This window comes from Lolium rigidum, chromosome 1 (genome assembly GCF_022539505.1).
Source record: "Lolium rigidum isolate FL_2022 chromosome 1, APGP_CSIRO_Lrig_0.1, whole genome shotgun sequence".
NCBI classification, from domain to species: domain Eukaryota; kingdom Viridiplantae; phylum Streptophyta; class Magnoliopsida; order Poales; family Poaceae; genus Lolium; species Lolium rigidum.
In genome coordinates, this window is record NC_061508.1 from 301,147,416 (window position 1) to 301,164,221 (window position 16,806).

A 16,806-nucleotide genomic window follows, 5' to 3' on the forward strand; every position below is an offset into this window, starting at 1 on the left:
TGCCCATGTAATCATGCATTTTGGTCAGCATCAGGTTACAGTTTTTCTCCTGTAATATTGTTGTCTATTCATGATTCTGTTGAGCAAGAACTGTTTTTAATATACGAAGAGAGAAATACAGAACACTCTTTTGGGTAATTTTTGTTACGTTAGTGTTCAAGATAGGAAACTTTTACGTAGTAAGAGACCATTATTGTAGTATTTACACCACTACACTAGCCACGCAAAGAAGCACTATATATTCCCTGAGAGTTTAGGTTAACATTGTTCTCGCACTCCCAGAAAATTAAACAATTTATGGGAACTGTCAGAGTGATAGAAAATTAGAAACATATGATTCTACATAATTTGATGGCTAGGAGTTTCTGTCTGATTAGCTTGTTGATTCTTTCGCTTGGCTTTAACCCCTGCACAGCTCTCTCATGGAAGAATGATAGTTCAGTGGAAGATGGCATTCAAGGGTGCAAACCTTCTCCCCATCCATTTACTTTGTGCAAGTCAGAGGCAGAAGCTTTTGGCTATCCATGTGAAGATCACAAGGTATGAATGCTCCTTCGAATTTACTCCATGACATCATTTTTATGTTCAAGTTTATGCTCCCGTGAGAAAATGTCTGCCCTGTTGTGAAGTATACAGTCAAAATATGTGGCAGGTCACAACAGAAGATGGATATATTCTTAGCTTGAAGAGGATTCCTCACGGTCCTTCTAATGGTGATAACTCAACAGACAACAAGAATACGAGGCAACCAGTGCTGCTATTCCACGGGCTTATGGTGGTAAGGACATTGTTCAAGAAACCTTGTGCCCTTGAGTTACACTTCCATGCATACCTGAATCAAATGTGTGGATTGGACAGGATGGCATTTCTTGGCTACTTGGTACACCAAAACAATCACTTGGCTTTATTTTGGTAGACGGCGGGTTTGATGTTTGGATAGCGAATACTCGTGGAACTAATTCCAGCCGCAACCATACATCTCTATCCCCCAAAAACCCGGTTATATCTCAAGCCTGATCCCAAACTCATGTATCCTTCAATTTTCACTAATAGTATATTTTCAGGCCTACTGGGATTGGTCGTGGGACGAAATAGCTGCTTATGATCTTCCTGCCGTGCTTCAGTTTGTCTATGACCACACAGGAGGTCAAAAAGTCCATTATATCGGTCACTCCCTGGTGAGCTCATATGTATCCATCTTGAAGATTTCAATGGGTTTACACTTGGGAGATATGCTGAAGCAATTTTTACGTTAATTTCCAGGGAACCTTGATTATTCTTGCTGCATTCTCCGAGGGCAAGTTACTACACCTAGTTCGATCAGCAGCATTGCTCTGCCCAATTGCTTATTTGGACAGGACAAAATCCAAACTCAGCCGAGTTGCTGCACAAATCTTCTTGGCAGATGTAAAATACTGTTCAGCCTAATTGTTCTTGATGCTAATCACCACCTGTATAGTTGACATAGTGAATGCTCATCCATTTTTTTTTGTCTTGTGCAGACAGCTCGCTTTCTAGGTTGGCACGAGTTCAATCCTTTTGGGTAGGTACTTTACTACGAATTCTAATGTTTTTAAGTAGGTACATATGCAATATGTGCGCTTGATTACCATGTTCATGCGTGGTGTTTCATCTCGCGGCAACTTATTGATATGAGTAGAGGTGCACGTGCTTAAGCTCTTCTATTAGGTTGTGATTGTATGAATCTCAATACATGTGGGATCAATGTTGCCAAGTAGGAGTAGCCTGCTTTGAGTCTTGCCGTTCATCTGTTGAAAGTCAAAGTTAGTGTTGCATACTGGTAGAGTGGTATGCTTTGGGTAACCAGTCTCGACTTCTATTGTGCTGACTCAAGCCTGGAGTATTTGACAGCTACAAATGTGCTGCTGCATGACAGACTAGTTGCACGTGAAGTTCTATTGATAGTATGCGGCAACCCTGAAGTCGACTGCCATGATGTATTTTCTGCTCTTGCAGGTATGTTCTTGCATACAATTTTCCATGTTCCAAACACTCGGTTATGTTAAGCTAAAACTGGCCTCTTATATCCTAATAACTGTGATCATCTGATATTCGAAGGACCGGACTGTTGCCTCAATGTTACAAGTACATGTGCATTCCTGGAGCATGCTATACAGTCTACATCTGTCAGAAACCTTGTTCACTTGTCGCAGAGTAAGAATCTCAATCATAAGCTTTAAGTTTCAATTGTTCGAAGCTCACTCGGGGACAATGTTATTGTTTCTTATATGGATCTGCTTCCAATCAGTGGTCAGGCACAAAGGGATCAGAAGGTACGACTATGGCAACGCCAAGGCAAACATGAAGCATTACAATCAGACACGCCCTCCGCTGTACAACCTCTCAACCATTCCAACCCATGTCCCCATGATGCTCATGCATGGTGGCCAAGACTTCCTCGGCGATCTCCCTGACACCAGGCACCTCCTGAAGACGCTGGTCAGAAACCATGAAAAGGACAACATCGAGGTGCTATACGTGCCTGACTACGCTCATGCTGACTTTGTGACAGGCTTTAATGCTCCAGAGCTCGTATATGAACCGATGGTCGACTTCTTTCAGCGTCACTGAGAGTTACTACACATTTCTTCATGATCACCTTCACCAGTAATTGAGTACCACCCTATGCTATCAAAACATCAACTAGTGTATAAGGTGTCCATGCATATGACTTGTCAATTCGTAGTATATGCCTATATTTGCCAGGTTGATCATGCTAGAGAGTGAACTATTCGATCGAATATTTGGTACCATGTAATCAGTTTACCCGACATACCATATGTAGTAAGTACCAATTAGGCTCTATCAAGCCATTATTTGAAGGTCTTAAATTTCTGTTAAAATGCAATTAGATCTTCTTGCTTATTATTTTACTTATTTCCTATTTAAGTTCACTTTTGTGGTTGCCTATGTCCTGTTTATATTTAAAGCTGTTGCCAAAAGTACATTCCTCTGTTTGACGAATCATATGAAACGTTAGATAGTTGACTGTTATACTAGGTATGATTAGTATGTTTCAAGGATTAAGTGCCGTTCAACAAGTCGCGACTTGTCGCATGACTTGTCTACTTGTCGCATGACTTGTCTACATGTTGCAACCTGACTGTCGATAAGCTGGAGCGACACGACAAGTTAAGTCAACGATTAATCATGACTTGTCTATGTCGAGAGATCGAGCGACAAGTTGTGGGCTGGAAATAAAAAAGCCCATCCTGTCCCGTGAAACCCTATCTAAATAGATCTTGCCTCGTAGGCTCCAACCCAGCTGCGAACTCTCACCTGGACGCTCCCCTCTCGTCGCCCCTCACCTGACCTCTGCCTCCTCTCACCAAGCTGCTGTAAGTAGAGGCCTGGCCCTTGGACGCATTTGTCACAGTATCAGGTTCATCTCCACTCCCCATGCCCTCAAAATTTAGTACAGTAAGTAGAATAGTTAATGTGTATTTTTTTTAGTAGTTACAGGCCAACACGACTTGTCAGCTTGTCGGTACTCGAGCGACAAGTTGCGACACGTCGACATGTAATCCTTGGCATGTTTTTAGAACCCTGGTGCCTCGTGAGTCACCTTGCTTTCCTCCTGGTTGTCTGCTTTGTGGTGATGTTTGTTAGACTATAGTTCTATTCTTGTAATACAAGGTAGAATCAGTTTGGGTTCAGGCCAAGTCGGTTTGTGGCTTGAGCCTATATATACTCCTTGTACCATTCACAATAATATACGTGAGATTTACACAATTGTACATGGTATTAGATTAGACCCGAGGGCATGGCACCTCCCATGCTGCCGCCCTTTCCCCCTCCCGACTACTTCACCAAAAAGGCGGCCCCTATCGCCACCACCAACCAAACCTTCACCTTCCTAGTTCCAGCCTCCACAACCTCTACCGACATGGCCTCCTCCTTCTCCTTCATAGACACGGACTCTAACGTCACTCCCTTTGTCCCAATTACATTAGATGTAGCTGCCCACAACTATTATCATTGGCTCCATCCCTTCGAACTTCATCTTGGTGGCAGCAAACTTCGCGGTCACGCTGTCGTAGACTCGGTTCACCGCACCAATGATCCCCAATGGGTCAAAGATGACCTCGCCATTATCCAATGGATCTACATGCAGGACTCCACTGAGATCTTCAACCTCGTCTTCCAAGACGCCGCCACAACTGCGGCCCTATGGACGACCCTTTTGCCAGCTCTTCCAGGACAACATCAACACATGCGTAAACATACCCCTCTATAGGAGTCTACTACCAACGCCTCAAATCCAACGGAGATGAGCTCCAATAACTCGGTGATCCCGCCAATGATCGGCAAATCATCAATGTGCTTCTTGTCGGGCTTAGCGAGCGGTTCGAGAAACATGTCCTTCATACGCATTATGCGGCCCCTCCCCACCTTCGCTGAGATCCGCTCTCTACTGCAATGGGTGGACATCGTGCAATATCGCTAGGAGGCTCGTCTCTACGTCTTCGTCGCCACGTCGCACGCCCTGCCCGCAGCTCATGTCGTTGTATCGTCAATGCCGACAGTCCAAAAACTCTACCGGGTGGTGTCCCAGTCCGAACCATCGCGGAAAAAACCCTAGTTGTCCGCTGCTGCGACCAACGCATGCGTTGGGGCCCTCCTCCAGTAATGCACTCCCACCTCCGCCTCCAACATCACCGAACTGACGCCCTATGCAAGATCCCCGGACAGGGCTGGTCTAGGCTTGCCCGATGCCCTGGACCGCCCCCTCTCCCACTAGTGCTCCACCATCCTACTCTGCCAACTGGATGTTGGGCATGCATGTGCCCTCAGACCGGCGCCCCTGGCCTACTCGGCTCCCGACCACCTACGTAGGCCCCGATGTACTACCCCTACGGCGCCCCTGCTCCAGCGCCCTACCACACCGACGGTGGTGGTCTCTACTCGTTGTACTAGCTGCATGCTCCTCGAACCGCGCCCCACCATCATCTACACCACTACTGCGTACACCGACACCGAATTGGGACCAAGATACCTTTTTGCACGCCATGAACAACTTTATTGCTCAAGGAAACTGAATTAGGTACGGATTTGATTTTTGATTCTCGTGCTTCTAGTCATATGTCTTATTTGTGTAATATGTTGTCATCTTTCACTTCGTCTCCCTTTTCTTCCATTGCACTTGGCAATGGTTCCACTATGCACATCTATTGTGCCGGTCACACTCAACTACCCTCTCCCACTGCACCTCTCATCAAATATTTAATTTATGTCTACAAATTCACTTTTGATAACCTTGTCTCTCTCGAATTTGACCCTTTTGGCTTATCTGTGAAGTATTACCCGGCCAAGGTGGAGATCACATGCTTAAATAGTTCTGGTGATATTTATTTTGTTCATGGAGCTCCTCGCCGCTCCACCTTCCTCCATGTGGGCCTTCATCAACCGTTGACATCAACGTCTTGGCCACTCCAAGAATAATAGTAAATGCCATCGCTCCTTAGAGAATTTTCTATCCCCTGTAATACTTGCTTCTTTATGTTGATGATATTGTCCTTACTGGCTCTTCTCGGAGTTTTCTTGATCATATTATTTCTACAGTCAACAGTGAGCTCTCCATGACTGAACTCGGTCTTCTCCACCACTTTCTGGGTATTTCTGACACTTGTGACTCTCGCGGTTTATTTCTCTCCCAATGCCAAAACATCCTCAACCTCTTATCTTGGGCTGGTATGCTTGAATGTCAGCCCTGCTGCAAACTAGTTGACACTACTTCCAAGCTATCCTCTGAAGGGGAATCTTCTTCCGGTGCTGGCCTCTACCGTAGTCTTACGGGTGCCCTTCAGTATCTTACTCTCACACCCCCCAAACTCTCTTATATCGTTCAACAAGCTTGTCTTACATGCATGACCCTCATGTTCCTCATTATAATCACGTCAAACACATTCTTCGTTATCTTAAGGGAACTTTAGATCATGGTCTTCATATAAATTCTTCACCACACATCCTTCACGGGTTATTCCGATTCATATTGGGTCGGTTACCCGGACACTCGTCAGTCCACGTCCGGATATTGTGTTTTTCTATGTAATAATTTGATTTGATGGTCTTCAAAACATCAGGTTACAGTCTCTCGCGCGTCTGTAGAAGCTGAATACCGGGATGTTGCACACACAGATGCTGAATCAGTTTGGCTTCATCAACTTTTATCTGAGTTGCAGCGTCCTATTCATCATGCTACTATTGTCTAGTGTGACAACATTTCCGCTATTTACATGTCGAGCAACCCAATACAACATCGCTGGACCAAGCACATCGAAATTGACACTCATCTTGTTTGCGAGAAGGTTGCTTTTGGACAAGTTCACGTTCTTCATGTCCTAACCACAACATAGTTTGCAGATATCTTCACCAAGGGGCCTCGTCACTTCACCATTCAAGGATATTCAGTTCAGTCTCAACGTTGCTGAACCCTACACTGATAGTGCACGGGTGGGGTGGGGGTGGGGGGGGGGGGGGGGGAGACTACAGTTCTATTATTGTAATACAAGTTAGAATCACTTAGGGTTTAGGCCAAGTAGGTTTGTGCCTTGAGTCTATATATACTCCCTTCACAAATAATATACGTGAGATTTACACAATTCTACAATGTTGGCAGTGGCTAATGAGAAGGCTGCTACCTAGACGTAGAGAGTGGTTATGATTTTTTCCCTTCACGACCGGTTAGGTTTACTGCGGAACGCGTGTTTTGTTGTTTTTGGGTAGCTATATGGAGTTGGGGTGCAAATCTAGGTTTGGTTGATGGTACATTGAGTGCAGTTTTCATGTCGACACATGGAGTTTGAGCGGAGTGACAACCAAATATACTTGATCATAAACTATTCGATCGAGTATTCGGTTGTCTCGTGAGTAGATCCACCCTCCTTGTTCCACATTGACTCTTCTCTCTTTTTTGGGGCCATGCTGTCAAGGTCTTACTTTTGTTTTCATGCTTGTGATTATTGTAAGGGTACATTGCCCCTATGTGTGGTTTTGGTAATTAATGACAACCCCTATGGACTAATGTTTTCATTGAGTTTATATGAAGGAATATTCCATAGGTACTTCTTGCTCTCCATGTGTTGGATTCAAGTATGGATGCCATGAAGATAAAGGTATACCTTGTGTATTGGCATCAAGATCATCGGTATGAAGATATATATGTGATATGATCAAGAAGAAGAAATGAAGATGGAGTTCCTATGTGGAACTCAATATTAGCCATGCTCTATCTTATGTGAGTATGAGAAGATACAAGGTTGAGTTGGGCAAGTTCAAGATGAGCATCTTGAGTGAATCACATGCTTGAAGCTTGCCGTCCATTTGGTGATAATGGACATGTGAAGATGTGCATCAATGTGGCTTTCCCATCATAGTGTATGGGGAGTATTTGTGAGACTTCACGAAGCAACATTGATCAAGTAAGGCATTCCGGCTTGAGTGAAGCTTGAAGAGTTATCATCAAGATCAAGCGGGATGCGCAAGGCAAAGGTATGACCTTGATAGGTTTTCCTTTTACCGGTCTCGAGGTGGTTGATGGGAGACCGGATTATAGGATAGATAGCCGCACTATTAAGAGGGGCTTTCGGTTGGGTAACTTGATCACATCGTCTTAGGGAGCTCAATCCTTGCATGCGTTGCATATTCTTATTGCTTCTTGGTATTTCTCGGTGTGAGGTTCTTGAGCTTGTTGCTAGCTTTACAACAAGCCCAAGTTCATCGAAAACGGAGTTCACATGCATCTTCTATTGCGTTTTCGAGGTTGGGTGATTTTACCGGTTATTCATGATATAAGGTTCTACCTTTTATATTCATGATAAAATCCCCTCCTACAGATTCTTGGGTTTTCACTTTCTATTAGATAGCATTCGTTGTTATCTTCCAAACAAAATTGGTTTCATGCGATTCGGAGTTCGGGAGCAATAGTTATTAAAGAAAAAGGAAAAAGGAAATGGAGAAAAGAATAAAAGAAAAAAAAAGGGGAATGGGGCAGCCGGCCGACCGGCCCAGCCGCCGGCCCGCCCGGTCGGCGACCGGACTTGGCACGGCCGGACCGGGGGCTGCGCCAGGCAGGCCGGTCACGGACCGGGCCTGCAACCGGTCAAAGGCCAGAGGCCCCTGGACACGGGCCGGACTTGGCACCGGTGCCATCCGGCCCGTGTCCAGGGGCCTCTGGCCTTTGACCGGTTGCGAGCCCGGTCCGTGACCGGCCTGCCGGCGCAGCCCCGGTCCGGCCGGATCCCTGCTGGGCCGCTCCGCCCCACTCGGCCCACACGGCCACCTCCGCCCGCGCGGCCCGGACGGCCGGCGCAGCCGCGCGCCCCTCCGCTATCTGCCGCCCTGCAGCTCGCCCCGCCTGGGCTGCTTTGCTCCGCGCGGCCCAGTTGTCCCGCCCGGTTGCTGGGCCGGTCGGACCGGGCCACCGACCGGGCTCCTCAGTGCCCAGGCCGGTCGGCCGGCCTGGCAACCGGCTGGGCTCCTTTTTAGCTCGTTTTTTAGCCGTTTTCATCTGGTTTTTTCCCCAACGGTTATTTTTCTCCCTAGACTATAAATAGCCCTTCTTCCACCTTGAGCACCTAGTTCTTCCCATTTTCTCACCTCCATTGTTGCTATTTGAAGAACTTGCTCTCCCCCTTGATTCCTCCAACCATTCTTGCTCATATTTGAGGATTTGAGAGAGGAGATCTAGATCTACACTTCCACCAAACCGTTTCTTCTCTAAGTGAGGGAATCTCTTGGGATCTAGATCTTGGAGTCTTTGGTTGACTTTCCCCCTTGTTCTTCCTCTCCAATCTCATCCTAGCATTCGTTGCTTTGGTGGGATTTGAGTGTGAAGGACTTGAACACCTCCGGTGTTCTTGCTTTGCATCATTGCATAGTGTTGAGCTCTCCACCACGATTTGTTCGAGTGAGAGACCGTGAGCTTGTTACTCTTGGAGGGTGACCTCCTAGTTGGCTTGGTGATTGGTGCTCCGGTGATCTCTTCAAGAAGATTGTGAAGAGGCCCGGGCTTCTCCTTCGTGGAGCTTGTGAAGTGGTTGTGGAGCTTGCCATCTCCGGAGCGGAGGAAAAGCTAACCATAAGGAAAGGGCCATTATCCTTCGTGGGTGTGGTTCGGAGAATAGGGTGAGCCTTCGTGGCGCGGGGAATCCTTCGTGGGACCTCCACTCCTCCAAACGTGACGTACCTTGTTGCAAAGCAAGGGAACACGGGAATACATCCTCGTCTCCGCGTGCCTCGGTTATTTCTATACCCGAGCTCTCTTTCCTTGTGATAGCCATCGTGCTTGAAGTACATATATCTTGCTATCACTTGTGCTACATATATCTTGTGCCTATCTTGCTTAGCTCTAGTTGCTATTGTTACACTTAGTTGAGCTTAGCATATTTAGGGTTTGTGCTTGTAAACTAAACGATAGTTTAATTCCGCATTCATACAAGACAAATCCGCAAGAGTTTGTAATTGCCTATTCACCCCCCTCTAGGCGACATCTCGATCTTTCAATTGGTATCAGAGCAAGGTCTCTCCTTGTTTTAGGCTTCACCGCCTTGAGAGTAAAGATGTCGGCTAGTATAGTGCACAATGACACAATTATCTTTGTTGGCACAAATTATCTTTTGTGGCGAAATTGCTTGCTTTGCAATCTTCGGACCTTGTGTCCAAACATTGAGCAATTTCTAGATGTAGGTTTTTCTCCTCCGATGGATCCTCAAAATCTATCTTTAGAGGATGAGAAAAACTTACATCTTGAAGCTCTAGTATCTAATGAGCTTTTATTCTCCTTGAGACCCGATTTTCGTAGGTTCTTGATATATATAAAGCGAAAATCCTCTCATGAGATGTGGATCAAGCTTAAGGAAATGTTTGGTGGATCCACTTCTCAATTGGTCGGTGGTGACTCGAGGAGCTCTCTTCCCCTTCACATCATGAAGAGCTCCAAGTTGCTTCCACCTCCGGCCGTGATGAGTTCTCATCTTCTTCCACTTCACCAACGTGTAGCAAGACACGAGGTAATGATATGGTGAGTGGTGAGGAAAATTGCAATGTTGATATTGTGCTCAATAGTGATGATTCTTCATCTCTATCCCATTGCAATGCTTCCTCTTTGGACTTAAACACATCTAGCATTGACAATAATCTACATGCTTGTGTTGATAGTCCTTGCATATCATGTGTAAATTGCTTACATAAATCCCATGATGATATGCTTGCCTTGTCTTGCTCCCATAATCAAAATGCTTCTATTTCCTCTAGTTGTTTGTTGACTAACAATGTAGAGGAAACCGAACACTCTATGGATCAAGACATGTTTTCAAATGAGGATTCAAGAATTTCTTCATCTTCATCTTCCGGTATGCACATGTGCCTTATGGAAAATGGACCAAAGGTATCTCCTACTTTGACTCCTAACACACCCTCTAATGATGAGAGTGATGATGATGATAATGATGAAGAACATAATATCTTGGTGCATGATATGGCAATGGTATATGCTTCTCTTCGTGGTAATAAAGAAGCTCGTGCTTATCTCGAACACTCTATGGATACCTTGAATAAATATAGGGAAACCATAGTGGAGTTGGAGTCCCATGTTGAAAATGGGGAAATGAGATTCACTCTCCTCAAGCATGAGCTAAAAGATGAGAAGCATGCTAATTTCATGCTTACACAAAAAATTGAATCCTATATGCATGAAAATGAGAAAACTATTGTTGATGCTTGTGCTACTAACTCTAATTCTTGTGAAGCATCGACCTTAAAGGAGAATGTTGAGCTAAGGGCTCAACTTGAGTTGCTAACTAGCAATTATAGGGAATTGGAAGAAAGTCATAAAAAGCTCTCAAGCTCTCATGATGATCTTCTAATTTCCTATGATGGGCTAAAGTTAGCTCATGAGGCTAGTATCACCAAGGTAACATCTTGTGAGCCTCATGTGGACATTAGCACAATCTCTACTACAAATGCTATATTGCCATGTGCTAGTCCTTGTAATCCATCTAGTCAAACTAGTGATACACCTTGTGTTGGATTACTTTCTTTGCCTTGTTGCTCTAACAATGAAGCTTCTACTTCCTCTAGTACTTGTATTTCTACTAACCATGTAGAGGAAATCAAAGAGCTCGAGGCCCAAGTCCTTTCTTTGAAGAAATACTTGGAAAAACGTCATGAAGGGAAATCCGCACTTGACAAGATGCTAAGTGTGCAACAATCCCCCAATGACAAGAGTGGACTTGGATTCAACTCCAATAACAAGAACAAGTCCAAGAGCAAGAGCAACAAGAAGAAGGGCCAAGATAAAGTCAAGAATCCGGCCAAGTTGGTTTGCTTCAAGTGCAAGGTTGAAGGGCATCATGTTAGATCATGCCCATTGAAGAACAAGAAGCACTTGAGTGAGAAACAACAAGGGAAACGGCCACAAGGTCAAGGTCAAGCTCATGCTCGACCTCAAGTTGAAGATAGGCCACTTCCCAAGAAGAATCAAGATATTGTTCCCCAAGAGAAGAAATCAATAACGAAAAGAAAGGGGAACACTTGCTACTTATGTCGTAAGAAGGGGCACTTTGCTTCTTCTTGCTTAGGTAGTACCTTATCTAACCCTATAATTGTTGATAATGATTATTCTCTAGGGAAGGATAAGGATGGCAATGTGTTTGCCAAGTTTGTTGGAACTCAAAGTGGTTTCAAGAAAAGAACCATTTGGGTTGCCAAGCCTATTGTGACTAATCTCTTAGGACCCAGCTTGGTTGGGGACCAAAAATCTCAAACTTGATCAATAGGTACAAGTGGAGGGCATTGGAGACTTGGCTACTTCATGAAGAATTAAGGGATCTTCATATATTATATTTTTACCAAGCCAAGTCGTATGGATTATCATCTATATCTTATATCCAATGTTCCTCTTTGCGGTAACTTATACTTCAACTCTTCATGTTTATTGTAAGTTACTTGCCCCTTTGCATGTTTGGTTTTGTACCAAATATGTGTATGTATGTGTTGTGTCCTACTTGCTTATCTTGTGTATTCAAGTATGTTTGTTTGACTCACCATATACTTGTGTATTGTTTTGAGCCTAATGCACCTTGATGATATCTTATTTGGCTCTCTTTGAAGTGGTTAATGGAACATCCCATTTTGGGGAGTGATATGCTTTGTGCATTTCTCTTTCTTTAAAATGTGTGTACATGGGTACCACCACTTAGTATTGATATTGCAAGATTATCTAGTCACTATGTGGTGTGCCATACTCATGAGAAATTCAAATTCTAAATATCCATTAATCATCTCTTGTTGAATTTTAGTTGCCTCTTATTTAAAAGAAATGTTTTATCACATTATGGGGGAGTAATATGTTTTGTACATATCACAAGCCTAGAAAATGTGAACATTTGAGGTTATGCCACTTAGAGTTGATGCTCTTAATTATCTTGCTCCTAGGTGGCATGTTTGCTCAAACAAGCTCCATTCCTAATAAAAATATTTTATTACTCATCTTGTGGGCTCTTGTTTGAATATGAAATTCTTGGTGCGGTTTTTCCTCAAATACATATCTCTATATCTTATTTGGGACACCGTTTGCTTCAAGTTATTCTAATCATTGCCGTGCGTGATTGTGTGACTAGTTGAAGTTATCAAGAATCTTCATCCGTGCATAGTGCATAATTTTATATACTTACCCTATGCCCTTTATTGTGAAGTTGATCCTTACTATCATTGTCAATACTCCACCGGAAATTATTTCCAATATACTCATTGTCTTTGACAATTGATAACCTTTTATGTGGTTGAATTTTTGGATCATCCTCACCTTGGATTGCTTCTTATTTACTTATTTTATTTCCAAGAAATCTTTGTTGCTCCCATTTGTCTTCCTTGTCCCTTTGAAAAATCTTTTGATAAATTCTCTTAATTCATATCAAGTGTTTGTTTTGGAAGACAAACCTTTTCCTTACAGTACATTGTGTCATTGTGAAAAGTGTAGAGGGTTTGGTTTATTTGTTTGAACCTTGCTCTTTTTGGGAGTTTTGCTATCTCATTCCTTCTTCTATGCTTTATTTGTTGAATGAGATAAATCTTTGAGCATGTTTGCTTTATTTCATCCTTTATGCTCAATGGTTTCTTCTTAGTTCATTTGTTGAACTTTGTTGAACAAATCTTTTGTGATTTGCGTCTTTGATATAATTTGGACAACAAATTTGTTTGGTCACACCTTTTATGCCTTATTCAATTCATTTGGTGTTTTGTCCAAAGTATATCTCTCTTGGATCTTTAAAAGTCTTTGTGCGTGCTTATATGTAATTTACTTATATTTATAGCATGCTTTCTTTCTTCGACCCATTATATAGGGTATACTCCATCAAATCCTAAACGGCTAAGATGTGCATGAAATTCAAATTTCATCTAAATATGCACATATTGATATGAAGTGTATCCTATGTATTGTGGTTAGTCTAACCATGTTGGACCCAATAAGTTTGGGGACCAAGATGTACTTGAATGATATTTTAGGTACATTGGAGATGCAATGGAGGCTTGTCTCATCTATAAGGAAGGTGTTGTCACCATATGAGGATTGGAGTCAAGCTAGGATGATCGATGAACTCTTATCTACTACATCAAGCCATTGCCATCTCGGTAACAAGTATCTTATTCATGCACTCGCATATAGCATCCAATCTCTTGTAGGTTGTATCTTGGCATGAAATTATTTATTTCAAAAATATTGCGGTTCTTGAAAAATCACTTTTAAAGCGAAACTTCTTATTGTACATTTGAGTAATTTGAGAAGATGCATATGTTGGGAATATATATATATATACATCATGTTTATGATTCACCTACCCAAATATGCCCTCTAGCAATTTATTGCATATCAATTCCTCAAAGAGCTCTTATGTGCAATATTGATGAAATTGCGAAATAAATCCATATTTATGATACTTGTTGCCTTTCTCAAAACACTCCAACTAGCTCTACTTCCCTTATTGTTAGTTGTGATGTTTTTGAGATTTATCTTGGTTGAAGTTCATTCATATACCATAAGTAAAAATTGGAGCCATAGGCTATATATGCTTCTTAAGCAAACATCCTTTGGTATATCTTATGACTTCATCTTGGATATCATGTCTTATTTATTTTGTTAACCTCTTGTGTGTGCATGTTTCTTTATGGATCACTATATCCACTTTAGAAACTTATATACATGAGAGCGTTAATCCATCAACTTGATATCTTTGTTCCTTGCCAATCATCTTTTACCCTTTTGCTTTTAGTGGTGTTGGTAAAGAAGATTTATGAGTGCTTGGTTTACTTGTTTTTCTTCATGCACTCATATCTCGTAATTGTTGGACTCAAGTTATTCTTGATAAACATTTTATTTTTATCTTGGGTATGTTCTAAATAATATAGAGGGAGTGAGGATTCCATGTTTGTGCATATTGTATTCAAATGCAAACATTATAAATTGTGCACGAACCTTGGGGAGCTTTCTTATTTTATTAAGAGCACTATATCTCTCCTATCATGATATCTTTGTTTGTCCAATTGGATATTTGATTGCTTGCTTTACTTGTTGAAGCTCACTTCACCATGTTATCTTTATGCAATCTTTGATCCTCAATATAGTTTGATTTCCTTCAAGTATTCATCATTGGATATGTGCACTTGATTCCACTCAAATTATGAGAAGTGCACACTTTGGGGAGGAACTCACATTATATTGGGCTTCTAAATTTTTCACCCATTTTGACAATCGATGCCAATGGGGGAGAAGTTTAGAGGGTTTAAGGGAATGGTTTTATACTTAAGTTTGGTTTGTGCTTAAGTGTTTTGCCTCTCATGCATTCCATATTTATATGTCTTGCATGGTTGTATATATATAGTGAGGTTAATCTTGACAATGTATGCAATGAATTCATGTTCATCACACGTGCATACATTGTGGGGGAGCTTTCTCTATATATATTGGTTCTACTCACATCCGTTGCATTTGTTGTAGTTGTGTGAGTAGAGCCGGTTTTGATATGGGCTAGTAGCTTTGTGTTACTTGACCATATCAAATACAACCTCTTGTATACAACTTATTCTCGGATAAGTTGCGTACTTGTCACTAATATTCATTATATAAACCCTCTTATTGTGATTGTCATCAATTACCAAAATGGGGGAGATTGTAAGGGTACATTGCCCCTATGTGTGGTTTTGGTAATTAATGACAACCCCTATGGACTAATGTTTGCATTGAGTTTATATGAAGGAATATTCCATAGGTACTTCTTGCTCTCCATGTGTTGGATTCAAGTATGGATGCCATGAAGATAAAGGTATACCTTGTGTATTGGCATCAAGATCATCGGTATGAAGATATATATGTGATATGATCAAGAAGAAGAAATGAAGATGGAGTTCCTATGTGGAACTCAATATTAGCCATGCTCTATCTTATGTGAGTATGAGAAGATACAAGGTTGAGTTGGGCAAGTTCAAGATGAGCATCTTGAGTGAATCACATGCTTGAAGCTTGCCGTCCATTTGGTGATAATGGACATGTGAAGATGTGCATCAATGTGGCTTTCCCATCATAGTGTATGGGGGAGTATTTGTGAGACTTCACGAAGCAACATTGATCAAGTAAGGCATTCGGCTTGAGTGAAGCTTGAAGAGTTATCATCAAGATCAAGCGGGATGCGCAAGGCAAAGGTATGACCTTGATAGGTTTTCCTTTTACCGGTCTCGAGGTGGTTGATGGGAGACCGGATTATAGGATAGATAGCCGCACTATTAAGAGGGGCTTTCGGTTGGGTAACTTGATCACATCGTCTTAGGGAGCTCAATCCTTGCATGCGTTGCATATTCTTATTGCTTCTTGGTATTTCTCGGTGTGAGGTTCTTGAGCTTGTTGCTAGCTTTACAACAAGCCCAAGTTCATCGAAAACGGAGTTCACATGCATCTTCTATTGCGTTTTCGAGGTTGGGTGATTTTACCGGTTATTCATGATATAAGGTTCTACCTTTTATATTCATGATAAAATCCCTCCTACAGATTCTTGGGTTTTCACTTTCTATTAGATAGCATTCGTTGTTATCTTCCAAACAAAATTGGTTTCATGCGATTCGGAGTTCGGGAGCAATAGTTATTAAAGAAAAAGGAAAAAGGAAATGGAGAAAAGAATAAAAGAAAAAAAAAGGGAATGGGGCAGCCGGCCGACCGGCTCCGGCCCGCCGGCCCGCCCGGTCGGCGGCCGGACTTGGCACCGGTGCCATCCGGCCCGTGTCCAGGGGCCTCTGGCCTTTGACCGGTTGCAGGCCCGGTCCGTGACCGGCCTGCCTGGCGCAGCCCCCGGTCCGGCCGGATCCCTTGCTGGGCCGCTCCGCCCCACTCGGCCCACACGGCCACCTCCGCCCCGCGCGGCCCAGACGGCCGGCGCAGCCCGCGCGCCCCCCCGCTATCTGCCGCCCTGCAGCTCGCCCCGCCTGGGCTGCTTTGCTCCGCGCGGCCCAGTTGTCCCGCCCGGTTGCTGGGCCGGTCGGACCGGGCCACCGACCGGGCTCCTCAGTGCCCAGGCCGGTCGGCCGGCCTGGCAACCGGCTGGTCTCCTTTTTAGCTCGTTTTTTAGCCGTTTTTCATCTGGTTTTTTCCCCAACGGTTATTTTTCTCCCTAGACTATAAATAGCCCTTCTTCCACCTTGAGCACCTAGTTCTTCCCATTCTCTCACCTCCATTGTTGCTATTTGAAGAACTTGCTCTCCCCCTTGATTCCTCCAACCATTCTTGCTCATATTTGAGGA

At 43.3% G+C, this 16,806-nt stretch overlaps 1 protein-coding gene across 1 annotated transcript; it reads left to right on the forward strand.

Annotated features, from left to right (window-relative positions):
• Positions 1-333: 333 nt before the first annotated feature.
• On the forward strand, positions 334-2,802 carry LOC124684018 (triacylglycerol lipase 2-like). The gene is made up of 9 exons (XM_047218428.1): positions 334-540; positions 653-778; positions 859-999; positions 1,065-1,178; positions 1,264-1,407; positions 1,503-1,543; positions 1,898-1,977; positions 2,080-2,175; positions 2,270-2,802. The coding sequence occupies exons 1-9, from the start codon at positions 334-336 to the stop codon at positions 2,590-2,592; spliced, it is 1,272 nt and encodes a 423-aa protein (XP_047074384.1). The 3' UTR covers positions 2,593-2,802.
• The last annotated feature ends 14,004 nt before the right edge of the window (positions 2,803-16,806 follow it).

Bases quoted from the DNA above. Each gene is read 5' to 3' on its own strand.
- LOC124684018 (XM_047218428.1), top strand. From the start codon at position 334: ATGATTCTACATAATTTGATGGCTAGGAGTTTCTGTCTGATTAGCTTG. The intron at 779-858 runs GTAAGGACATTG...TGGATTGGACAG, and splicing joins TATTCCACGGGCTTATGGTG to GATGGCATTTCTTGGCTACT. The intron at 1,179-1,263 runs GTGAGCTCATAT...GTTAATTTCCAG, and splicing joins ATTATATCGGTCACTCCCTG to GGAACCTTGATTATTCTTGC.